This window comes from Macaca thibetana, chromosome 6 (genome assembly GCF_024542745.1).
Source record: "Macaca thibetana thibetana isolate TM-01 chromosome 6, ASM2454274v1, whole genome shotgun sequence".
Taxonomy (NCBI): domain Eukaryota; kingdom Metazoa; phylum Chordata; class Mammalia; order Primates; family Cercopithecidae; genus Macaca; species Macaca thibetana.
In genome coordinates, this window is record NC_065583.1 from 106,047,046 (window position 1) to 106,073,627 (window position 26,582).

The 26,582-nt window shown below is 36.8% G+C and overlaps 1 protein-coding gene across 4 annotated transcripts in view; it reads left to right on the forward strand.

Annotated features, from left to right (window-relative positions):
• The window catches only part of CERT1 (ceramide transporter 1), a 148,796-nt gene that overhangs the window by 101,758 nt on the left and 20,456 nt on the right, over positions 1–26,582 (forward strand). For 2 of the 4 annotated variants that reach the window (XM_050794468.1, XM_050794465.1), the window contains 5 exons: positions 3,983–4,075; positions 11,948–12,034; positions 14,696–14,788; positions 15,609–15,686; positions 25,980–26,075. In XM_050794468.1, the coding sequence (XP_050650425.1) occupies positions 3,983–4,075; positions 11,948–12,034; positions 14,696–14,788; positions 15,609–15,686; positions 25,980–26,075 (447 nt within the window). The remainder of the gene's footprint in view (positions 1–3,982; positions 4,076–11,947; positions 12,035–14,695; positions 14,789–15,608; positions 15,687–25,979; positions 26,076–26,582) is intronic. The other 2 variants (XM_050794466.1, XM_050794467.1) reach the window with 1 other exon arrangement.

The window sequence follows — 26,582 nt, forward strand, 5'->3', positions numbered from 1 at the left end:
TCAACTCTATTCAAGAATTTTCTAATCTTTTGTATGTAGTGTGTGTGTGTGTATATATATACACACTAAAGACTAGAAAGTCCTTGAATAGAGAAAGTTGTTTATCAACAAATATGTCTTTCAGGTAATTCTTAGAATTGAGAAAGAAAGTACAATGATAGCAATATGGTTTCACCGAAATTGTTTCATTCAGGTGCTGTGTGCTTGACTCTAAGCTAGGAATGGGAAAACAGTGATGAGCAGGAAATAGTCTCTTTAGGGGCTTAAAATCTAATGAGAACAATTAAATCGGTGATAATAACAGCTACTATTAAATTCTACTATTTAATAGTAGAATTGTCTATATTATACTCTTATGTAGACTTATAATGTCAGTTCCAGGATTCTTTCAGCTAATTGAAAATACTATTTTGTAGTGATGATTTTTATTGGTTACCTATAATAATAATCCTTTCTACTGTAGAAGAAGTGTACTTAATTATTAGCCAGTCATGTCCAGGAAGACCAAAAATTCTAAAATTAGGCAATTATGGTTAACAATGTTAAGGAGAGATAACCTGTTCATTGAAGATACATTTGCTTACGTTATTAGACTTACAGGTGTGTAATTTTACAGACATTTTCACTTTCCTGTAAGTCTTTAATATTTTCCTGTAAGTCTTTATTGCTGTGCTGTGCATTTTTGTTTTATTCATTTAAAATGTATTACATACATAGAAGGAAGTGTACCAATCTTAAGTATACTACTTGATTTTTTTAATGTTTGTATACACCCCTTTAACCATAGTCAGATCAAGATATGTAACTTTTCTAGCACCCTAGAAGGTAACTTCATGCTCCTTCCTATTCCATATCATAGCACCACCCCAAGAGGTGATCATATGGTTTTAACCTATGTCATTATAGATTAGTTTTGCCTGTTCTGGGACAACATATAAATTGAATCATACAATATACTTTTGAGTCAGGCCTTCTCTTTCCCTCAACATTGGCTGTGAGAGTCATTCATGTTGTTATATTTAATAGTAGTTTATTCTTTTTTATTGCTATACAGTATTTTATTATATGATAACTTTTTATTGTATGACTTCAATTTGCTTATCGCTTTTCCTGTTGGTGGACATTTAGGTTTTTTTCATTTTTTGGCTATCATGAATAAAACTGGTATGAGAGTTCTTGGGGCATATCTTTAGGTATATTTCTCATACCTTGGAGTAGACTTATTTATCCATGGGGGTATATGCTTAACTTTAGTGAATACTAATGATTTTCCAAAGTGATTAAATTAATATTTCTACCAGCAATGGGTGAGGATTCCAATTACTTTTAATTCTTGACAGCACTTGGTATTGTTAGGGATGTGTGGGTGTATGGGTGTTGTTGATGTTCACTCTTGACTGTACTTGGTATTGTGTGTGTGTGTCTGTGTGTATGTGTGTGTGGTGTTGGTGGTGTTTGATTTTGGGGAGAGTCTTTCTTTTTTTGAGAGACAGGGTCTCACTGTGTTGTCCAGGCTGGAGTGCAATGACTATTCACAGGCACAGCCATTAGCACACTGAGCCTTGAACTCCAGGGCTCGGGTGATCCTCCTGCCTCAGCCTCCTGAATGAGCAGGACTACAAGCACATGCCACTGCACCTGGCTTAGTCATTCTGGTGGATCTGTAGTCCCATTTTTTCTTTAGTACAAAAAAATCAATTAATGAAATCTTTGGGTCCAATGAACCCATCGATTCATTGATTTCCACTGTCTTTAATGCTGATGTGGTATTTAGAAGTAGTATGCTTTTTGTGAGTTCAGTTTAGACTTTAATTTAGCCATTAAGTATAGTTATACACTGCATAACGACATTTCCATCAGTGATGGACCACATATACAACTGTGGTCCCATAATATGATAATGGAGCTGAAAAATTCCTCTTGCCTAGTGACTTCTTGATGATCCTGACCCCGTGTAGGCCTAGGCTAATGTTTGTGTTGTCTCTTAGTTTATAACAAAAAAGTTTAAATTGTAGAAAAATGCTTGTAGAATACAGTATAAAGAAAGAAAATATTTTTGTGCTGCTGTACAGTATGTTTATGTGTTAAGTTATCTTACTACAAAAGACTCAAAAAGTTTAAAAAATTAAGTTCATAAAGTAAAAGTTACAGTAAGCTAAGGTTATTATTGAAGAAGGAACATTGTTAAATAAATTTAGTGTAGCCTAAGTATGCAGTGTTTAAAAGTTTATAGTGGTGTGCAGTAATGTCCTGTGCCTTCACATTCATTCACTGTTCACTCACTGACTCACCCAGAGGAACTTCAAATCCTGCAAGCTCCATTCATAAGTGCCCTATACAAGTATACTGTTTTTTATCCTTTATATCATATTTTTCCTGTGCCTTTTCTGTTTAGATTCACAAATACTTACCATCATGTTAAAATTGCCTACAGTATTCAGTGCAGTCACATGCTGTAAATGTTTATAGCCTAGATGTGTAGGTAGGCTATACCATCTAGGTGTATATAAGTACACTCTATGATGTCTGTACAAGAATTAAGTCGTCAGTGACACATTTCTCAGACCGTATCCCCGTGGTGAAGTAACACGTGACAGTAAATTCATGTGGCTTTCATCAGCCTACTTTAGATCACAAGCATAATCTGTTTTATTATGATTTTTGATGATCATACTCTTCAGAGTAGTGTTTTTTTGGGAATAAGGGGAAATAGGAAGAGCTGTTGACATTTCCTATTGCCAGAGTGTCCATGAATCCTGGTTTGACCAAGGCAGTTCTTAATTCAGCAAAATTATTACTGACATTCCCTTTCACTTTCAGAAGTGTCATGCTTAGATTAGCCAATAGGGGGACCAAGCAAATCAGTCTTTTAGAAAATGGAATTTGGACAAGGTTAAAAAAGAAAGAAAGAAAGAAAGAAAAGAAAAAAGCCATATGACTGTACTTGAGGGAATAAAAGCATTAGATTATTTACAAACATAATGGACTCCAGTATCAGTTTTGACCCAGTGAACTCCATTGTTGTGGAAATAAGTTTTATATGGCACCAGCCTTTGTTATTTTAAGTGTTGACCTTGGGTCTTTTAACCTTTTAGAGCTATAGACCCTATCATTAAAAGGAGAGTGTTAAAATAGACCTGAAGTATTTTTCAACTCCAAAATACAGTCTTAAGCAGCAGTGAGAAAGTATAAGAAGGTTTTCTTTCTTAGAATATCTTTTTAGAATTCATTGATCCCACCTACTGAGTTCTTTTCTGGTATTACTTGCTGTTTTTCTTCATACCAAAATAAATGTATCTCTTACTGGGGTTGGTGGGAAGGGGAAATACAAGAATGTATAATAGATATTTCTGATGCTAATTTACCTGGGTTTTTTTTTTTTTTTTTTCTTAAGTATACATGCAGTGACTTAACCATTTAAACACATAATCTACTTTTAAGATGATCTTAGTGATGATTTAAATTGTAGGTTGTGGCCAGGTGCAGTGGCTCACACCTGTAATCCCAGCACTTTGGGAGGCTGAGAAGGGTGGATCACGAGGTCAGGAGTTCGAGAAAAGCCTGGCAAACATAGTGAAACCCCATCTCCACTAAAAATAGCAAAGTTACCTGGGTGTGGTGGCACGCGCCTGTAATCCCAGCTACTTGGGAGGCTGAGGCACGAGAGATGCTTGAACCCAGGAGGCAGAGGTTGCAGTGGGCCGAGACCATGCCATTGCACTCCAGCCTGGGTGACAAAGTGAGACTCCATCTCAAAAAATACATACATCCATACATACATACATAGTAGGTTGTAAGTGATTTATAGCCTAGAGAAAAATGTTTTCTTGGGCAGAATAATACTCTCTATTTTTCACAGGAGTGTAATTTTTTTGTGTCAAATTATAAAATTTCAGTGAAATGTAGAGGAATTCCACCTAAAAGACTTCATTGTAATTAAAATACCTGCCTCAAATTACAAATTTTCACTTCTTTTTAATAGGAAACTGAGAAGAAAAGAAGAACAGAGGAAGCATATAAAAATGCAATGACAGAACTTAAGAAAAAATCCCACTTTGGAGGACCAGATTATGAAGTATGAATTTATATTTTGATCTTAGAGAAACACATAGGTCATGTCTATCACAAAAGTGATTTTTTAATAATAGTTTTGTAACTTTATTCTAAATATATAATTTTTTCCTCAGTGTTTATGTTAATTCAGTGTATATTTCGTGATATATAAATGCCAGGCATACTCAAATATATATTTCTTATTGCCTACAAAGTTTAGGCTTTAAAAGGCTTAGTATTAGGCCTGTTCACTTCATAAGACAAATTTGTATCTCCCTGTAAAGATCATTTTTAATGTTACCTACTTTTTTTTTTTAACATAAAAGGAAACTATAAAGGAAAACTCTGAGTGCTTTGCAGACAAAAGATTTTAGTCTGTACTATACTGTGAGATCTTATCCATAGCTGAACATAAACTGTTCTTATTGTCTTTGTTTGAAAATATCTGATGCCAGCTTTTTTCTCCTTGTGTTTATTTGTTAAACAGGTAATAAAATCTCCTTCTCCATGTATATACACACATATGTTAAAATCTTATAAGCTATCTTTCTATATTAAGAGAAAAAAATGTGTAAGAAATATATTTGGTAATTGCCATTAAACAACGTTGAGACTAGGTGCACTGGCTCACGTCTGTAATCCCAGCACTTTGAGAGGCCAAGGCAGGAGGATTACTTGAGGCCAGAAGTTCAAGACCAACCTGGACAGCATAGCAAGACCTCATCTCTACAAAATAAAATATAAAAATTATCTGGGTGTAGTGGCACATGCCTGTAGTCCCAGCTACTGAGGAGCCCAAGACTGCAGTGAGCTGTGATTGCACCACTCCACTCCAGGCTTGGTGACAGAGCAAGGCTTTGTCTCTAAAAAAAAAAAAGTGTTGGCCAGCACGGGTGGGTCACGCCTGTAGTCCCAGCACTTTGTGAGGCCGGGGCTAGGGGATCACAAGATCAAGAGCTCAAGACCAGCCTGGCCAATATGGTGAAACTCCATCCCTACTAAAAAAATACAAAAATTAGCCAGGCGTGGTGGCAAGTGACTGTCATCCCAGCTACTCTGGAAGCTGAGGCAGGAGAATCACTTAAACCCAGGAGACAGAGGTTGCAGTGAGCCGAGATTGTGCCGCTGTACTCCAGCCTGGGCAACAGAGCGAGACTCCGTCTCAAAAAAAAAAAAGTGTTGCTATTTCTGAAATGAGCAGTTAAAAATGGGATATCAAGGAGTATCATTGAGGTGGAATAGAAGAATAAAGTAGTTGTAGTTATATTTATGAAAACAGAAGAAAACTTTCTTGCTACTTTTGCTCTAGAAAGGAAAACTAAACAGCTGCTCTGCTGTTGCTGAATTGTTTTATATTGGAATCAATTTCCAACTGTGATAGTACATTCTGATGAGACTTAAATTGCAATATTTTTTAATTGTTCTCAATTTATCCCTTCTAAAATGTATTAAAATTACATAATTAGCTATCCTCTGAGGTTTTAATATGAGGTATTATAATGATTATTTTTATTCTGAAACTAAACAAATTATTTTGCTATTTTAGGATTATTATTTTGGAAGAAATACCAACTTTTTAAAGTACCTTATTTTTTAATATTATAAATAAAATGTATATTCATTATAGGAAGATTATACAAATAAGCCAATAAAGCCCATGTTTTAAATTTAACAATACTTGTACAGTTTATCATCTACCAGTAGTATGTAAGTATAATTTGTATACATATTTATCTCTGCTTCGATCAACACAGGTTTGTTTTTTTTTTTTTTTCCCCAGGGGGAGAGGACGGGGTGGAGGGAAGAGGGGCCTTGTGCTAGGTACATGCATTTACTAGTTTCAAAGCCAAAAAATTGCTTTATGTATGTGATTGAGCATTTTAAAACTTATGTTTATCAGACATTCTTTTTTTTATTTTTTAATTTTATTTTACATTGGAAGTACACACAGATGTTTGTTACATGAGTATATTGCGTACTGGTAGAGATTGGGCTTCTAGTGTGCCCATTACCCAAATAGTGAACATTATACCAAATAGCTAATTTTTTAACTCTCACCCCTCCCTCCCACCCTTCCTTCTTTTAGAGTCCCTAGTGTCTGTCATTTCCATCTTTATGTCTGTGTGTACCTATTATTTAGCTCCCATTCATAAATGAGAACATGCAGTATTTGATTTTCTGTTTCTGAGTTAATTTGTTCCGGGACCAAACTGAGGGTCGGGTTGCTATTTCTGCGGCCCAATAGCAAGATGCAGATGAACTAGAGAGGAAGAGAGTTATTTCTGTAACCGGTTACAGGGAGAAGGCCTGTACATCATCAGCAGACCAACTCCAAATTACAAAGTTTTCCAGAGCTTATATACCTTCTAAGCTATATGTCTACCTGTAAGTGTGCATTCATCTAAAGACCTAAGTTATTAACTTCTTTTAATCTATAATTAAGGTCTGAGTCCTGAAGACCTTCCTTTGGAGCCTTGGAAAAGTGCTAGGGTGATTACCCTTATCATATCTCCTACTAAATCATGTAGATTTGAGGAGTTCTTTCAGACCGCTAATAAACTTGTTTGTGGAGGACTGGGGAGTTTCTTCAGACCCACGGTAAAACTTGTTTAATCCTAAGTGGGTCCTATTAAGAATTCCTTCATTATTTTGTCACGCTTTAAGGCCCAGGAAAGGCCTAGGCAAAACTCGTGATGGACTTTTGTTACATGCCAGCCTTTGTATAAGGGCACTGGCTTTTAATATTTAACTTAAACAGTCAGTACTGAAACAGTTGTTAGTGAGACCTGGCCTGTGAGAAGTTCACTTTGGATAATGGCCTCCAGCTCCATCCATGTTGCTGCAGAGGATACGATTTCATTCTTTTTTATGGCTGCCACATTTCTTTTTTAATGAATAACTTGTCCATGTCCTTTAGTGGTTTTGGGGGGGTTTTTTCCTATTGATTTAGAAGATGTACAGAATTTGCCTTTTTTTAATTTTATTTTTTTCTTTCATAACTTAAAAAGTTTGGTAGATTTTGCCATATAAAAGTTTTAAACCTTCGTGTAATTAACTCCTCAGTCCTTTGATCCACTTTTTTCCACATTTGGTATCATGCTTAGAAGGGCATTTTCTACTTCAAATCGTTATTTATATTTTCTCATTTTTTTATTTTCCAGTGGTCTCTTCTACATATATTAATACATCTGGAGTTTTTAAAATAATGGTACAATGTAGAAACCTATTTTATTCCACTAGCATTTGTTGAATAAACATCCTTTATTCACCTATTTGAAATGCACTTTACTCTTTCTTAGTGAAGAAACTGGTTAAGGGTACTTTATTTTTTTCTCACTAAGTTAAATTTACAATTCTTATGTAAACTGGAAACTGTTTTTACACTTCCCCTTCTTCCTTTTGGAGTTTTGAATCATCTATCTTTTCTTGTTATTGGTATTATAGTCGTATGGGTTTTAGACACTTATTTCAAACTATGACTCTTTTTGGTTATAATCAGACATTCATGATGTTCTAATTATAAAAAAAGATTTAAGTGTTTCTGACTTCTGTAGCCTCAGAAATTACTTTATAATCTTGAATTTATTCTGTAAGACTTACCATAATGTGACTGGGCGCGGTAGCTCACATCTGTAATCCCAGCACTTTGGAAGGCCGAGGCGGGGAGACCACCTGGGGTCAGGAGTTCAAGACCAGCCTGGCCAACATGGTGAAACCCCCATCTCTACTAAAAATACAAAAATTAGGCGGGCATGGTGGTGTGCACCTGTAGTCCCAGCTACTCAGAAGTTTGAAGCAGGGAAATTGCTTGAACCAGCAGGTGGAAGCTGCAGTGAGCTGAGACCTTACTCCTGCACTCCAGTCTGGGCGATGGACAGACTCCATCTAAAAAAAAAAAAAAAGACTTACCATAATAAAGGGTACTGCACTAGGCTTGGAGAATACAACAAGAAACAAGGCTTATAAGGATCCTGCCTAAGGGCCCTACCTGAATGCATAATGGGAACAAAGACTAATAGACAATTATCATAACGCATGTCATGAAACACTTAAAAGCAGGGAAGGTGTTGAATCAGAGATGTCTTTCCAGAGAAAAGAACCTCTTAGCAGAAACCTTAAGAATGAGTAAATTGAGTAGAGAGTGTTTTCCAGAAGTCAGAAGCCAAAGAGTATTTTTCCTCAGGCAACTGAAAGTAGTTCTCTTTGGAAGGTAGAGCCTCCACAAATTGAGAGGAAAGAATGGTTAAGAGACTGACTGTAAAGATCAACAAGAATTAGTTCAGATCCTGAGATAATAGGTTTTAATCAAGAAAATGACATTTTCAGATTTGCAGTTTAGAAAAGTCATTCTCCCTGCAGTAGAAAGAATGGATTGAAGGTAACAATTGTGACTGGGCACTTGGACACTTTCTGTATAACAGAGATGAGAGTTGAAGGTGGCCTAAATTAGAGCTAAAGCAGGAGGTATAGAGAGGCAATGACAAATTAGATATAGTAATCACCTCGTATCAGTGGTTGGGGGGATACATTACAAGACCCCCCCAGTAACTGCAGATAGTACTGAATCCTGTATACACTATGTTTTTTCCTATATGTACTGTGTTTTCTCCTATACATGTGTACCTGTGATAAAGTTTAATTTTTATTTTAACAATAACAAAATAGAATTGTAATACTGTATTATAGTAAAAAGTTACATGAATGTAGTCTCTTTCTCTCTCAAAGTATCTTATTGTATATAAACCACAGAAAACAAAACCACAGAGAGGGGAGACTATTGTATTTGGAAAGTAGAATTGAAGGGTGTGATGATTGAATGAGGGAAAAGGAAGGAATCCAAGATTAGGCCCAGGTTCTGCAGATAGGTGTGGAGATCAGAGAAGAGGTGAGTCAAATGAGGAAGTCTTCTATGTTAGATACAAAGATCTAACCCTTAGAAGAGAGGTGGTCTGGCTGTGAATTTAAGAGTCATCAAAGGATGACTGAAGCATTGTATATAAGTAAGAATACTGTGTTTAGAGCAAGTATGGAACCCTGAGGAACACCAACATTTAAAGGACAGGCAGAGAAGGGGAAACCTACAAAGGAGCCCCCCAACCACTGATACGGGGGGATTACTATATCTAATTTGTCATTGCCTCTCTATTCCTCCTGCTTTGGCTCTAATTTAGGCCACCTTCAACTCTCATCTCTATTATACAAAAAGTGTCCAAGTGCCCAGTCACAATTGTTACCTTCAATCCATTCTTTCTACTGCAGGGAGAATGACTTTTCTAAACTGCAAATCTGAAAATGTCATTTTCTTGATTAAAACCTGTTGTCTCAGGATGTGAACAAATTCTTGTTGATCTTTATAGTCAGAGAACTCGTCAAGGAGAGTTGTTAACATAAGAAATGCTGTGCTGGCTGGGCGCGGTGGCTCACGCCTGTAATCCCAGCACTTTGGGAGGCCGAGGCGGGCGGATCACAAGGTCAGGAGATCGAGACCACGGTGAAACCCCGTCTCTACTAAAAATACAAAAAATGAGCCGGGCGCAGTGGCGGGCGCCTGTAGTCCCAGCTACTCGGGAGGCTGGGGCAGGAGAATGGCGTGAACCCAGGAGGCGGAGCTTGCAGTGAGCCAGGATCGCGCCACTGCGCTCCAGCTTGGGTGACAGAGCAAGACTCCGTCTCAAAAAAAAAAAAAAAAGAAATGCTGTGCTAAAGGGCAGATAAGTAGCTCCTGCCCTTAGTAAGCATGATGAGATAAAAGGAGTTTTTTTAAGTCTCTTTTAATAAAGAAAATTTTATGCCAGTTACTTTAGTTCTTCTCCCAAAGGTTTGCCATTAAAGGAAAAACCATTTCATTTGGCAAAATACAATTTTTATTTTTATTTATTTATTTATTTATTTATTTATTTTTGAGGCAGCGACTCGCTCTGTCGCCCAGACTGGAGTGCAGTGGTGCGATCTTGGCTCACTGCAACCTCTGCAACTTCCGCCTACCAGGTTCAAGCAATTATTATGCCTCATCCTCCCAGGTAGCTAGGTTTATAGACGTGCACCACCACACCCAGCTAATTTTTGTATTTTTAATAGAGACAGGTTTTCTTCATGTTGGCCAGTCTGGTCTAGAGCTCCTGGCCTCATGTGATCTGCCCTCCTCGATCTCCCCAAGTGCTGGGATTACAGGCATGAGCCACCACACCTGGCCAGAATTTTTAAATGCTTTAGTTTTCAATTAGACTCTTGAGGCTCTGACATGATTGTTTAAGGACTAGAAATCCACGTGTACTAAATCACTGTAGAGTGAATGAATGGTAATATTTTTTAAATGTAGATGTGGTTAAATAGTTTTTAAAATCATTAGAAAATATACTTGAGTTTGGATATTTTGTGTTTTCTCTGATCAACAGAGAGCAAAGTTATCCTGCTGTCGTTTTACTGTCTTTGAAATGTTTTGACTTTATAAACAGAATCCTGAAGGAGGAAGGCCTCTAAAGTGTTGTTACTATTTTTTTCATGACCCTCTTGTCCCAGATGGTCATTAGATGGTTATATTCACTGTATGATACTTCACTGAGATATGCACTGTTCTGTATGTTTGTTGTATCTGAATAGAAAGGTGTTTTTGTTGTGGTGGTGGTGGGTTTTTTTTGTTTGTTTTTGTTTTTTATGAAGTAGGTTGTAGGGGACTGAGTCCTCATAACCCTAAAAGAAGAACTCCATTAAGTCAATTTTTCTTATATGCCAAATGACAAGAACGTTACCCCATACCTCCCACCCTTCCAGTATGGTTCCAGGTTATGGTGGGGTTAGGATGATGTTGCTAGATATTTTTTAATGGACTAATGATGACTTGGCGTTATGAGTTTAACTGGGAAGATTTCACCAATTGTTCATGTGTCTTATTTTATATATTTTAACATTTAAGAAATTCTAAACCCAAGCCTACCTTTTAGCCTCTACTTTTATCATAATACAAAGCTGTTGTTCCACTTACTGTCCACTTACTTGGTTCATCACAGCAGGAACATATGTTGATTGTTTACATTTTCTTATTGTTCTTTGTATGTTTATTGTCTGGTGCTGCTGAGGTTCCACTTACATGGAAATCACTTGGGGGAATTATTAAACATGTATATTCCAAGGTTCCACTGAAGACCTACTGAGAAATAATTTCTGGGCATGGAGGCCTGGGAATTTTCATTGTAAGAGATCTCCCACACAATTCCCCAAGTGATTGATGGCCATTATTCTGCCATCTAGCCAGACTATCAGGCATCAACTCAACTTTTATTTCCTCATGAAACAATTACCCCTGCTTAGGAAGATCCCCCTCTGAATGCCTAGCCATACTTATTAGCTGTAGTTCTTGTGCACATTTTGACTTCCCTCATTGCAATTTTATATCTCTGTTGTCTGTGTCATAAGTCTCAACTATGCTACTAAAGAAGCCCTAGATAATATATAGTTGAATGAGCATCACTGTTTTCCAATAAAACTTTAGGGACACCAAACTTTTAATTTCAAGTAATCCCCACATGTCATATTATTACTTTTATTTTTTCCAGCCATTTAAAAATGAAATTCTTAGCTCACAGGCTATACAAAAGTAAGCGGCAGACTGGATCTGGCCTGTGGGCCACAGTTTTTGCCAATCCCTGCTCTAGACTATTATCCCAACATAATATTGGTCAATATACAGTAAGTAAATATATGAGTACTAAGTGAATTAATTATAACACTTGTGATTTTACACAGAGCATACATATGATCTAGTTACTGACTGGTTTGTAAATATGTGTTCTATAAATGTTTATTAGGTCAATTTTCAACCTCAAGTTAGTACCAGAGTTATCAGAGTTTTCCGTTTCTTTAAATAAACTGCTTTTTTCCCCGTGTGTTGGAATAGGAAGGCCCTAACAGTCTGATTAATGAAGAAGAGTTCTTTGATGCTGTTGAAGCTGCTCTTGACAGACAAGATAAAATAGAAGAACAGGTATATCTATTATTGAAAATTCTAAGCTGAGATTTATTTTAACACTATAGGCATTCCTTAATGTATATTATTTCATGTAAATAGAATTTGAACATTGTGAACTTAGTAACCGACAAACTTAACTGTGAATATATTGAGTCACAAATGTAAAATATATATATATTTTTTTTTGAGACGGAGTCTCGCTCTGTCACCCAGGCTAGAGTGCAGTGGCGCGATCTCAGCTTACTGCAACTTCCATCTCCTGGGTTCAAGCGATTCTTCTGCCTCAGCCTCCCGAGTAGCTGGGACTACAGGTGCATGCCACCAAGCCTGACTAAATTTTTTTTGTATGTTTAGTAGAGGTGGTGTTTTACCATATTGGCCAGGCTGGTCTCGAACTCCAGACCTCATGATCCACCTGCCTCAGCCTCCCGAAGTGCTGGGATTGATTACAGGCGTGAGCCATGGTACCGGCAGTAAAATAATCATTATAAGTCAGTTCCTTTATATGTGAATTTCCAAGCAGTAGAAAGAAAACCAATAATTGTTAAAAGGTATCATGCATAATTAACATGAACTTAAATAGAAATGTTCTTTTTGCTTTTTTCCTTTTAAGTGTCCAACTTAAACCATTCTTTTAATATAAAGCATATATTTAAGTAAAAAGCTTCTTTGAATTTTTCTTCACCAAGTATGATATGAAAAGGAAGATAACCAAAAACTTAAGGTTTTTTCATCTATATTAGTATCATTGTTTTTATTAACCCCTTTATTGCCTTCACTAGTTCACCTTCAGTTTCCTTCTCACTTTTACTTTGTTCCGTGTTTTGTTATCATTATTGAATTTACAGTAGTTACACCTAGCTGCTGTGGAAATTAAAGAAAAGTATTTCTTAAACCCATTAACTCTAGCTTCAAGATTAACTTGATACTTTGTCTTCTGTAATTTGGCAACAATACAGTTACTGTATGTTACCACTAGATGGTACTTAAGGATGAATTTTGTTATTTCCTCCCTTTGTTTAAGCTATGCTCGTTATAGTGGAAACTTAACCTTTTTGGGGGGAAAGTATTAATAAACTGTGGCTACAGAGTATCTTGCCAAATAATCATGTATGTGTCAGTTTTATAGTACAAATGAATTTGCATGGAAAAGTTAGCTTGTTCATTTCCTGTCCTTGCTAAGGCAGTACATGGCTACTATGCTCTTATTGGTCTACCTAGCTAAGGGTAAATCACCTACAGTAGTAACTGCTTCTCATGTGTATCTTTCATTATTTTTAAAAAATTACTGATAAAAAGTTCATGTCACATTAATTTGTAAAGCTTATTGCTCATTTTTTTTTTTAATACCCAAAAGATACTATGTACCACTCAAGAAGAGTGGGTACTTTCAGTTCCTAAATGGGCTCTACTTTTGGAAACCTAAAGTACTACCCGAAGCAGCATTATTTATTTGTTTCCCTTCGTTTTTTGTCTAGGATGTGCTGTTTTGGGAAAAAGTAGTCAACAGGTCAAGACATCAGTCTTACTCTTAGTTTTACCTCTAACTAACTTTGTAGCTATGAACTTATCACTGAATTCTCTGGGCCTTGGTTTTCTAATCTGTGAAACAAAGTAGACAAGATGATTCAAAACATCTCTTCTCTCTAAAATGCTACTCTACTGAGTATCAGTGCGGTAATTGAGTTGGGTTTGAGAGAATTGATGAACCCTTCTGTAAGCTTTAGAAAAAGAAATATTCATGGGGCCATCCAATCAACTTCATTCTATTCTTGACACTGTTCTAGATGCTGTGCAAAATAGTCATTGAACAGTGCGTTGTTTTTGTTGCCTAATAGCCAGGCATGTTGATATGACAAAGATACAGTGTGGTAATATTCTATAGAGTAGTGAGAGCTTCAGAAATCCATAAAATCAGTTCCATAGATTTAGATCATTTCCCTCTTCATACTTAGTATATATTGCACAGATCTCTGAACAACACAGCCATTAAATAGATACTCTCCAGGTGACATTATCACACATTTTTGAGTTTACGTTATTTGCAAACATAGGGAAGGAAAGATACATGCTGGTGCATGTGAAATGAGATCTTAGCAGTTGGTTGAAATAAATGAGAACAACCAAGGCAAACTGAAGAGGAAGAAGGAGGTCAAGTGGCATCTTAACAGGAGTAAGATGATGAGATGAAGGGCAGAATACCTTCATGGAGAGGAAGCAAAGTGATATACCTATGTTCTTAGGAACATGACTGAAGCAAACAGTGATATTATTTTCAATTTATATATAAACCTATGGGTCAGCCCTCCAGGGGCCTTATAAGGTAGAGTCATTGGAATGATTTGGCCAGGGTTTGGATAGGAGAGAATTGGCAGCAGTGTTAAGATTGACCTATAATAAATAATGCTATGCAGGTAGCAGGGAGTCTGACTAGGAGCAAAATCAAAGAACTTATCCCTTGCCTGACATAGTATCTGCGGAATTAGAAAGAAGAGGTTGGGATATCTGAGGCAAGTATCAGGATTTGCCATGTCTGTGAAGTAGTTTCATAATTCTAATGGTTATAAGCACTAAGGCGTTCACTAATCGAATGTTGGTAGTTCCAGGTTATATTATCCATTCTTCAATTGCAAAATACACTTTAAAACCTTCCCATCTTAACATATGTTTTTTTAGTCACAGAGTGAAAAGGTGAGATTACATTGGCCTACATCCTTGCCATCTGGAGATGCCTTTTCTTCTGTGGGGACACATAGATTTGTCCAAAAGGTAAGCTAATGTCAGAGTTTACTAAAAGTACACCTTGTATTGTTCTTCACTGTTGGTGGAAATATATTTTATTTGAGATGGAGTCTCGCTCTGTCGCCAGACTGGAGTCCAGTGGCGCTATCTCGGCTCACTACAGTCTCTGCCTCCTGGGCTCAAGAGATTCTCGTGCCTCAGCCTCCCTAGTAGCTGGGATTACAGGCATGCGCCACCACACCCAGCTAATTTTTGTATTTTTAGTAGAGTCAGGGTTTCCCCACGTTGGCCAGGATGGTCTTGATCTCCTGACCTTGTGATCCGCCCACCTCGGCCTCCCAAAGTGCTGGGATTACAGGCGTGAGCCACCATGCCCAGCCAGAAATATCTTGTAGTATAAGTTTTCTCCCTTTTTCATGAATTTAAGTAATGAGATTGTTTTTGATTTTATATATTGTATTCCATATACATCCTCCAAAACAGTTAGAAATCTTGTTCTGAAAATAAAGTTCTTTCATTTTTATTTAAGGGGAAAGTGGGGGGTGGGCAAATTAGGAGTGGCTAATCCAAAATAGTTAACCAGAAATATATCCAGTTATACTAAATCTCTCTCTTCTTTGGGATTAAATGGTATTTCTTTGTATTAGTGGAAGCACTGCATTCTTTTTTGGAATGATTTTGGAACATAATACATAATAGGTGCATGAAGTCAGCAGTTGCTGCTGTGCTTGTTTCATATAGTGCTTTGTTTTCTTTTCCCTTTATCTTGTGTTTGGAAGTTGGTACTGAATGCTCTGTTGTGCTTTTGTTCTGATTACTTGGTTTTTTCTTTGTCTGTCTCTGGTAGCCCTATAGTCGCTCTTCCTCCATGTCTTCCATTGATCTAGTCAGTGCCTCTGATGATGTTCACAGATTCAGCTCCCAGGTACTGTATGAATGTATAGAGTGGACTTGAGTCTTTCTGTGCTATATTTCAGCCTGTTTTCCCAGTTCCTAGAAATCTTTTGGTTAGGCCACTGATTTTAGTTTTGAATTTTAAATAGTAACATTAAGCATTAAAAAGGTCTTCCTTGTCTACTAAATAGTTTCTCTGTCAGGTTTGCATGTGTCCTTTACTATTCACAGCTTGGAATTTTGTCATATAGGAGGTACTCCAGAAAGATTTTCAAACTGAATTGAAACAAATAGAAGATACTGGGTTTTGGTATCATGTAATATCTGTTTCTTCAGTCAGGATTTAGCAGTTTTGATGGATGTGGTCTATATGATATGTTATAGCAGAAAAGCAGATTTCAGCAGTCTCACTTTTAAGCTAATTTAAAGTATCTCCAAATTATATTCAGCAAAGAAATCACTTTTTAATAATATGTTTCATTTCCATTATAATACTAAGCTCCATTGAGCAGATTGTGTTTTCCTTATACAAATTACCTTTGGGTATTATAAATGAATATTTCTGTTCATATGCTAAATCTATGGAAATTTGTTTTAATTTTTAACATTGGTAAGGGTTTGGGAATTTAAGACAGGAAGCTGGATGCTTGCAGTCTCTACCCTCAAAATAAAATCAAATTACCATTGGAGGAAGTTTTTTTTAGTGTCAGCATTGGTTCTTTTTTTAATTTTCTTAATCTTCACATCTTTGCCATTCAACTTTTTATCTTTCTGGTTATTGCATTTTATTGGATTAGATTATATTATGTTAATCCTATATTAAAGACCTGAACACTCTAGTTGGAATGACTTAGTTTAAATCCTGGTTAGCTGTATGATCCCAGTAAGTTTTCTAACTTTTTTGTGCTTCATTTTTGTGATTTAGCTAGAACCTGACACATAATAAGTGCTCAATAAATGTTAGCTTTTATTGCTATTATAACATAATTTATTTGAGCTAATAAAAGTTTACATCATTATTTTTACTCTATGAGAGTATTGCTATAAAAGTTTTTAAAAGTCAAAAGAGATTTCTATTATTTTTATGTATATAAATAAAGTTTACATTAGTTTTTAACCTGCCATAGAGAAGAATATGGCATGGTGTTTTTCTGACTTGTACAGCTTTTTTCTCCTTGAATACTTTTAAGAAAAAGATTTAGCAACTCTGGATCAGAAATCATCCATAACCAAATGTACTACAGTTTATTTTACCTTTTGCCTGTCCATTTATGCATTTTTTTATAAAATTTTACTTATTTATTTTCGAGACAGGGTCTTGCTCTGTTGCCCAGGCTGGAGTGCAGTGGCATGATCTGGGTTCACTGCAACCTCCACCTTCCAGGTTCAAGCAATTCTCCTGCCTCAGCTTCACAAGTAGCTGGGATTTTAGGCACATGCCACTACGCCTCGCTAATTTTTGTATTCTTAGTAAAGACGGGGTTTCACCATGTAGGCCAGCCTGGTCTCGCACTCCTGACCTCGTGATGTGCCCACCTTGGCCTCCCAAAGTGCTGGGATTACAGGTGTGAACCACCGTGCCTGGCTCCACATATTTTTTAAAAAAGAGATCCATTCATAATGAATCTGTGACAAAACTACATAATACTAGGAGACTTTGGTTTATTATGCTAAGCTCCACATTGCATTAAAATATCACAGACTAATCAAGAATATAGGCATACATAGGCTATAAATGAAAAAAAAATATAATGACAGCAAGGAAAGAATGTAAGCCAGTAATAAAGAATGCCTAAGAATTAGGGGTTCAGAACCCAAACCAGGGCCCTCATGGTAGTGCTGTAGAACAGCTGAACTGCCTTTAAGTACAGGTAACTATATCACTGAGAAGCAGGTGCCTATATTTTTACAAAATTTTACTGAATTACAGCTTACTTCTTCATAATATTAACTTTTTGTAAAGCTCACATATGTAACAAGAGAAATCTTGCTGAATTTTTTTTCTAATATATTTTGCACATGATTGATCCGATCCTGTTTTAACTTTTGATTATGTACTGTTTTGTATGCCAGCAGAGGTAAAAATGAAGAAAATTACATTAAGGTCTTCAAGTATTTACTGTCCTTGCTAAAGCATTAGTTGTCATTAGCAGATATGGACTCTAGCAGTTAACTATTGTGATTAAATTGTGTACCTTATGTTTGGCAGTTCCTTTAGAATAGATGACTAATTCCCAATTGTAAGAGTTTCTGTTTCAGAGGATGTTACACTGCCTTATCACCCATTATCAAAGGATCTAGCAAGTTGATTCTGTACAGTCACACTTGAGAATATAGCATTGGATGTAGATCTGAAGTTAATATTAGCTGAGAAACACTGTGTTATCTGGAAAACTCTTCTAGTTCAACACAGTGTAAAATTATAGTAGTGACTATGCAGTAGTGTTACATTTTACAGTTCTCACACCCTACAGAGACTTTTGTATTAAGCAAAGTAAGAGGCTCAAAGGTTATTCATTAACATTAGAAACACTTGTTATATTACATCGATTTTTTATTTTTATTTTTGTTTTATTTTATTTTATTTTATTTTATTGAGACGGAGTTTAGCTTTTGTCGCCCAGGCTGGAGTGCAATGGTGCAATCTTGGCTCACTGCACCCTCCGACCACTGGGTTCAAGCGATTCTCTTGCCTCAGCCACCTGAGTAACTGGGATTACAGGCGCCTGCCACCACGCCCAGCTAAATTTTTTGCATTTTTAGTAGAGACGGAGTTTCACCATATTGGCCAGGCTGGTCTCGAACTCCTGACCTCAGGTAATCTGCCTGCCTCGGCCTCCCAAAGTGCTGAGATTACAGGCGTGAGCCACCACACCTGGCCTACATTGTTCTTAATACACAAATACACATCAGTTGCTCTACAACACTTGAAATATTGGAAGTAGCCAAATTCTTTGTTTTGTAAGATCTTCATAATTAATTTAAAAACCAAGTCAGCATTTTTAATCACCTTTAATAATTTGCCAAAATATTATATAAGCATAATATAATCCTTATTTACTCCAACAAACTTTTAAAAGTCCAGATACATGTATCATACCTAGTTTCTTGATCATTTATATCAGCTCCCATACAGAAGCCTTCTAAATCTCTGGTAATTTCACTTTGCTGTTTACGTAAGTGTTGGCTCATGACTACCTTGTTCTTGTTGAAATGGTATTTTATAGTCTTGAATTGGCTGAAATAATCAAGTGTACAACTCAGAGATGCCCTGAAAATAGCTTAAAATAAAATATATAAATCTACCAGGAAATTAGTACCAACACATGAATCTGTCTGATGGGCAGATACTAGGAACAAAGTCACTCCAGATCTGAGAAATTAAAGTTGTAAAGGACTACAGGTTCTGTGTTTTGTTGTTGTTGTTGTTGTTGTTTGTTTTTTCATTTTTGTTTTTTTGGTTTTTTTGAGACAGTCTCACTCTGTCACCCAGGCTGTAGTGCAGTGGCACGATCTTGACTCATTGCAACCTCCACCTCCCAGGTTCAAGCGATTCTCCTGTCTCAGCTGGGATTACAGGCACACACTATCATACCCAGCTAATTTTTGTATTTTTAGTAGAGACAGGATTTCACCATGTTAGCCAGGCTGGTCTTGAACTCCTGACCTCAAGTGATCTGCCCGTCTCAGCCTCCCAAAGTGTTGGGATTACAGGCCTGGGACACCATGCCCAGCCTTTTTTATTTTCATTTTTATTTTTTTAAGGAGACAAGGTCTCACCTGTTGTCCAGGCTGAGTGCAGTGGCACAATCATAGCTCTGTAACCTGACCTCTGACCTCCTGGACACAAGTGATCCTCCTGTCTCTCAGCCTCCCAAGTAGCTGGGACTACAGGCATTCCACCACACCCAACTAATTGTTTTTATTTTTTGTAGAGACAGGGCCTTGCTGTGTTGCCCAGGCTGGCAAGTTCTTGAAATAATGACTGTAGCCACAAACCAGAAAATAATTTTCAGGTGTACAGAGAATAGAAAGAATTTAGATTCATAAATTGATCATTTTGGTCACATTTATTTGCATAACAGTTCACATTTAAAGGTGTCACCTTAGAAATCAAAGGGGGAAGAACATCATCCTCAGTTGAAAAAGAAAGAAATCAAAGGATGTACAGTACATTTGCAGCTTAATCTATAGGGAGCATCATTGCAAAAAAAATGGTTCTGTGTGAGGCTTTTTCCCACCTTTTGTCCATAGGAGCACATTATTGTTGTGGTAATTATTTCACCCCTCTCACTTTTTTAGTGTACAAGTGATGCATGCTAATTTTAGCAGAATTTGAAAGTAGAATAAATAAAATTAAAATAATAGTTTACTAATACTCCATTTATCTTCTGTCATGTATATGAGATAAATATTAAGGTGTATGTAATTATCCATATGTGCCAGATTTTTAAAAATCTTCTACCAAAATAGGTAACTCTATATAAACTGTTTTATAATCTTTATTTTAAACTTATATATAGGCCCATCTTCCCATCAGTAAATATAAGTCTATATGTCTTTGTCTATGCATATGCATGGCTGAATTTACCTACTCACCTAATATTGAACATTTAGCTTATTTTTGATTTTTCTCTGTTGTATATAGTGCTACAGTGAGCATCCTTTTATATACATCTTTGCACCCTTTTCTAATTATTTCCTTAGAATGTATTCCTAGAAGCATAATTGTGGGAACGAAGGCCATGAACATTTTCAAGTGTTTATTATATTATATTATTTTATTTTTATTAATTTTAATACAGGGTTTTGCTTTGTTCCCCAGACTGGAGTGCAGTGGTGAGATCACAGTCACTGCACCTTGATCCTGGACTCAAGCGATCCACCTACCTCAGTCTCCTGAGTAGCTGGAACTGAGGACTACAGGCACACGCCCCCATACCCAGCTAATTTTTTTATTTGTAACAGAGATGAGGTCTCACTATGTTGCCCAGGCTGGTATTTTATTTATTTTTTAAGAGATAAGGTCTCATTCTGTCATCCAGGCTGGAATGCAGTGGCACAATCATAGCTCATTGAAGCCTCAAGTGATCTTTGCCTCAGCCTCTTGAGTAGCTGGGACTACAGGTATGGGCTACCATTCTCAGCTGATTTTTTATTTTTTGTAGATACGGGAGTCTCACTGTGTTGCCTAGGCTGGTCTTGAACCCCTAGCCTCAAGTGATCTTCCCACCTCAGCCTCCCAAAGTGCTAGGATTACACGCCACAGGCCTCAGCCAAGTTTTAAAAATTTTTACTGCCAAACTCTTAATTAGAAAAGTTGAACCAGCTTACGTTCCCAGGTCAGTTTTCTATTGATATAGTAGCACTGAATATTGTAATTCAGTTAACTTTTGTCAATATGGTAGACTAAAAGTGCTATGTTCTTAACCATCTCTCTTTTGGGTTAACAGTACACTATTAATTTGTTATTAATAATTGTTCTATCTAACAAGCCCCTCTATGGTTTTGTGAGTTTGTAGTAAGCGTAGTTGTATTTTTTTTCTTTTTTTGAGATAGAGTCTCACTATGTTGCCCAGGCTGGAGTGCAGTGGCGCGATCTGAGCTCACTGCACACTCCACCTCCCAGGTTCAAATGATTCTCCTGCCTCAGCCTCCTGAGTAGCTAAGACTACAGGCATGCACCACAATGCCTGGCTAATTTTTTGTATTTTTAGTAGAGAGGGGGGTTCACTGTATTATCCAATCCAGGATGGTCTCGATCTCCTGACCACATGATCCACCCACCTCGGCCTCCCAAAGTGCTGTGATTACAGGCATGAGCCACCGTGCCTGACCAACATAGTTGTATTTCTTTTACATGCATAAGAGAAAGAGATCTGAGCTGTTTTTGAGCCCTTCTAGACTCTTTTTTTTTTTTTTAAGTAGATGAGGTCTTGCTATGTTGCCAAGACTAACCTCAAACTCCTGGGCCCAAGCGATCCTCTCAAGCTGCTGCGACTACGGGCATGAACCACCATGCCCAACTTAGACTTTTATTGTGCTATCAAAAGGCAATTTTCTTTTCAGATTTCTGGGTAATAGTGTTAGAAAAATCCTGCTTGGTAGCCTTCAGAAATGGCATCATACTGAGTGATTTAGATATGAGATGGAAGAAAAGGTTAGAATTGGAGCAAATGTCCCCCTATCTCAAATGTTGTTTTTTTTTTTTTTTTTTTTTTTTTTTTTTTTTGAGACGGAGTCTCGGTCTGTAGCCCAGGCTGGAGTGCAGTGGCGCAATCTCGGCTCACTGCAAGCTCGCACCTCCCAGGTTCACATCATTCTCCTGCCTCAGCCTCCTGAGTAGCTGGGACCACAGGTGCCCGCCACCACGCCCAGCTAATTTTCTGTATCAAATGTATTTTATCTCCATGTTGTTTCATAGTTTATTAATTTGAAGATGCTTTGTATGTCAGCTAATCATTTTCAACTCTAGGTCTGGAAAAATCAAGGGCATGATTTCTGAAATTACACTTAGCCTAAATAAAACTTAGAAACACTGTTCACCTTCTTCAATGTTTTTGACTGAGTCTTTTTCATTTATAAGTGACAGGAGGTGTTACTATAATATTATTTCCTAGAATGTCAAATTTTGAGCCTAACAGCATGGTAGATTTGGCTATATTTGTTTATTGTTTGTTTGTTTTATGAAACAGTATTTGCTTGTTTCCCACTTCATTTTTTTTTTTTTTTTTTTTTTTTTTTTTGGAGACAGAGTCTTGCTCTGTCGCCCAGGCTGGAGTGCAGTGGCGTGATCTCGGCTCACTGCAAGCTCTGTCTCCCAGGTTCATGCCATTTTCCTGCCTCAGCCTCCCGAGTAGCTGTGACTACAGGTGCCCGCCACAATGCCCGGCTAATTTTTTTGTATTTTTAGTAGAGACGGGGTTTCATCGTGTTAGGCAGGATGGTCTCGAATTTGTGACCTTGTGATCTGCCGGCCTCGGCCTCCCAAAGTGCTGGGATTACAGGTGTGAGCCACCACGCCCAGCTTCCCACTTCTTTTTAATATGTAGTGTCATAACTGAACAGTAAAGTGAGCAGATTATTAGGTTAGATCTGAAGTGTCAGTCTGGTCACCAGTGCCCAAGTCACTGCCCCTATGGTAATATTGGTTACTTCATATTTTCCTACAGCAAACATAAAATTTGTTATAGTGAGATTTTTACCTGTATACCTCTCTTCTTAACTTTAATGTTATTACCTCAAGGAAGATATTATAATGAATGAAGATTCCATGATGAAAGCTTTGCAGAGTTTATTACAGTAATTTAGTACTTCATTAGATCTTTAGTTTTTTAGGAGCATAGCACTGAATGTTTGTTTCTTTGTTGAACCTTTTGAAAACTGGTTTTCCATTGATGCAGTGTAGCTATTACAGGAATATTATTTTTAAAACATTTTTATACAGCATGGCTGAAAATTGAACCTGGACCTGCCTCATGGCCTACCGTTGAAGGAATAGCATTTTTTGCCTACCTAGAAAGACAATGTTAAATATGCTTTCTATATATTTTTTGACTTGTGCTACCTACTGTGCGTTTATGTTTGTGGAATCTGGTTTCTTTTGGACAAAACCACAAATCAAAAACACCTCATTTCTTAGGCATTTGAAATCCCTAATTCAGAATAATCTCCCCAACAGAAACACAACTACCTGCGTTGTTTTTGACAAAAGAGCTAAGTAGCATTAAAAAATTATTTTAGGCCAGGCACGGTGGCTCACGCCTGTAATCCCAGCACTTTGGGAGGCCGAGGCGGGTGGATCATGAGGTCAGTAGATCGAGACTATCCTGGCTAACGCGGTGAAACCCTGTCTCTATTAAAACTACAAAAAATTAGCCAGTCGTGATGGTGGGTGCCTGTAGTCCCAGCTACTTGGGAGACTGAGGCAGGAGAATGGCGTGGGCCCAGGAGGCGGAGCTTGCAGTGAGCCAAGATCACGCCACTGCACTCCAGCCTGGGCAACAGTGCAAGACTCCATCTCCAAAAAAAAAAAAAAATTTTTTTTTGAACCCGATTCTGTTTTTTAACAGAATAAAATTCTTCTGTTCTTCACTTTCTTCTTTCACAAGTAACGTATTGAAAGTAGGGTTTATTTGGGGGAAGCATTTCTTTCTGTCTCTTACCTCATAATAAATACAGGTGTGCTTAACTGCTAGTTTCCTACCTCAAAGCACATACTCAAATCTAAAGATTTTTAAGATTTTGGAATCTGAAGAGTGTAAACATTTCTCCTAATCACAGTGTGACACAGACAAATGAATCAAGCCAATGCTACTTTTATTTATGCATAGTAATTGGGACTTTCTTTTTGGAAATCAGATACATTTTGTATGTATTAGTAACTTGGAATCCTGCATTAGTTATCCTTGCTCTCTCAAAGCAGATGTTGAAATTATAAAGGTGCACAGTTTCTCCATGCAACACTGAAAGTTATATTTTCCAAGGCTTTGTAAAATTGTAGAATGTCCTGTTAAATTTCTGTCAAATCAGTAACTCACACTGTTTTGAGAATTATGAATAAAGGAATAAAATATTGTTAGTGTTTATTTAGTACAAAAGTAGATTATAGAATCTCAGCATTTTTATCAAAAATATTCTTTGTGATGGTTGATGTATCAGGAGACACTTAAGGCCATATCTGCTTTCAGTAATCAAAAATGCATTTAAGATGTACAAACTCGAGGTAGCAGAAATATACATCACTATAACATATTGATAACATCCTTTGGTATAGAAAATTATATTCCCAGAGTGAGTTTCTTTTTTAAAACCGTTAATGAGGCCAAGGTGGGAAGATGACTTCAAGACCAGCCTGGGCAAGATGGCGAGACCCTGTCTCTACGAAAAATTAACTGGGTGTGGTGTTGTACTCCTGTAATCCCACCTACTCAGAGTCTGAGGCAGGAGGATCCCCTGAGCCCAGGAAATTGTAGTGGCAGTGAGCTATGATCATATTACTGTACTCCAGTCTGGGCCACGAAGTGAGACCCTGTCTCTTAAAAAAAAAAAAAAAAAATTAGCTGGGCATGGTGGCATAGGCCTGTAGTTTTAGCTACTTACGAGGCTGAGGCAGGAGGATCACTTGAGTCCAGAAGTTCAAGATTACAGTGAGTTATGATTGTGCCGCTGCACTCCAACCTGTGTGACAGAATAACCCTGTCTCTTGGGTGAGGGGTGGGGAGTTGATTATTTACTTTGAAATATGTTCAAAACTGATTCCTGTTCTATATTCCTAATGAACAGAATAGACTTTATATAAAACAAACGAACTTTAGGATAAAATTTAATGGAAGTATGATATATATGTGTGTGTGTATATATATATATTTTCCAGCTCTTCTGTCTTCTAATATATTTATTACATAAAATGAAATTACTTGTTTCCACTTTGTATCACTTCAGTTCTCTAATAAATCTGAGAATTCTGGTAGCGTGAAATATTCAACTTTGCTTATTTACATAAAATGTATAAGGACAATTTGTGATAGTTAAGAGTTACATTTAAATATCAGTAAAAAGTTGTTATAAATTCAAATTTAAAATTTTTTAAAGGAAATTGTTAGAAATTTTAAAATGAACTAAAAGGTGATTATGTGTAAATGCTTGAATATATGAATATTAGCATTGTCCCTGAAAGAATTTAGAACAAAGAAATTGGAATCAAATAAATAAGGGTTTGATTATTTTTAAATTGGCTTATATTCCATTGTAAAACAGAGGTTTATCAGTGGCATAAGGAAGGTTTTTCACCTTTTTTGTATTGAAATCTTTAACATATACATATATATCTTTGCTAATCTTTGCTCATATGAGAGCAAAGATGTGCTCTCTCTATATATGTCTTTGTTCATATCAGACCTTCCTGATATCTCTACATAGTCTTAAATATAGAAACATTGGACGGGATGATCTCTGTGCCCCTTTTATCTATACTGTTCCATTATTTTATACTTTAACATATTATCTCTGTTTTATGATATAGAATGGAATATTTCTTTTTTCCAGAAAATGCTTATTGGTCACTTGATACACATTAGGCCAATATGTGTTACTTGAGTGACCCATCTTCCTTCTTTTCATTTCTGTCTCCTGTCATTAACCTGGATATCTGGAATGTGGACCAAACTCTTCAAACGCTATGTAAAACCTCCTCACCTTTGTCCATTTGGTTGCTCAGCTACTAAGAGCACCATTTCTGAACTGAAGTTAACTGAATACCATTCTGTTTTAGAGATTATGACATACCTATTGGATTCTCATGCCTTTTTCCTCCCCTCACAAGGTTGAAGAGATGGTGCAGAACCACATGACTTACTCATTACAGGATGTAGGCGGAGATGCCAATTGGCAGTTGGTTGTAGAAGAAGGAGAAATGAAGGTAATTCCCCCTGAAATGTTGTAGATTGCCAAAGGCATCTCTGTTTCAGTCATATTATCATTACTATTGATATGAATAAGGATAGCACTTTCAACTTACCTTTAAAACAAATTATTACATGTGATCAAAGCAGTATCATATATGGAGCAATAGAATGTCTTTTTGCTTTTCTGGCTTTGCCTTTACTAAAATTTCTTTATGATTGTAATATAAATATATGATTAAACCTTTCTGTTTTGACTGGGCCATGAAGAAAATAAAATTTGGAGAATTAGATATGAAAGGTCACAATTAGCTGATGGTCCTGTATTTGGATATTTCCTTTTGTTTTTTTTTTTTAACATACTGAATGTTGTGCCTAGATGACACTTTGTTTCTCTCCCTTTTTGGTCTATACCCTCCTTTTCTTTTCTCTTACTGCACCTTTATTTGATGTTCAGACATTGGTCAGTTAATCTTGTTTACATCCCTAAACACAGGGACAGAAAATAAGAGCAAGGAATGAGA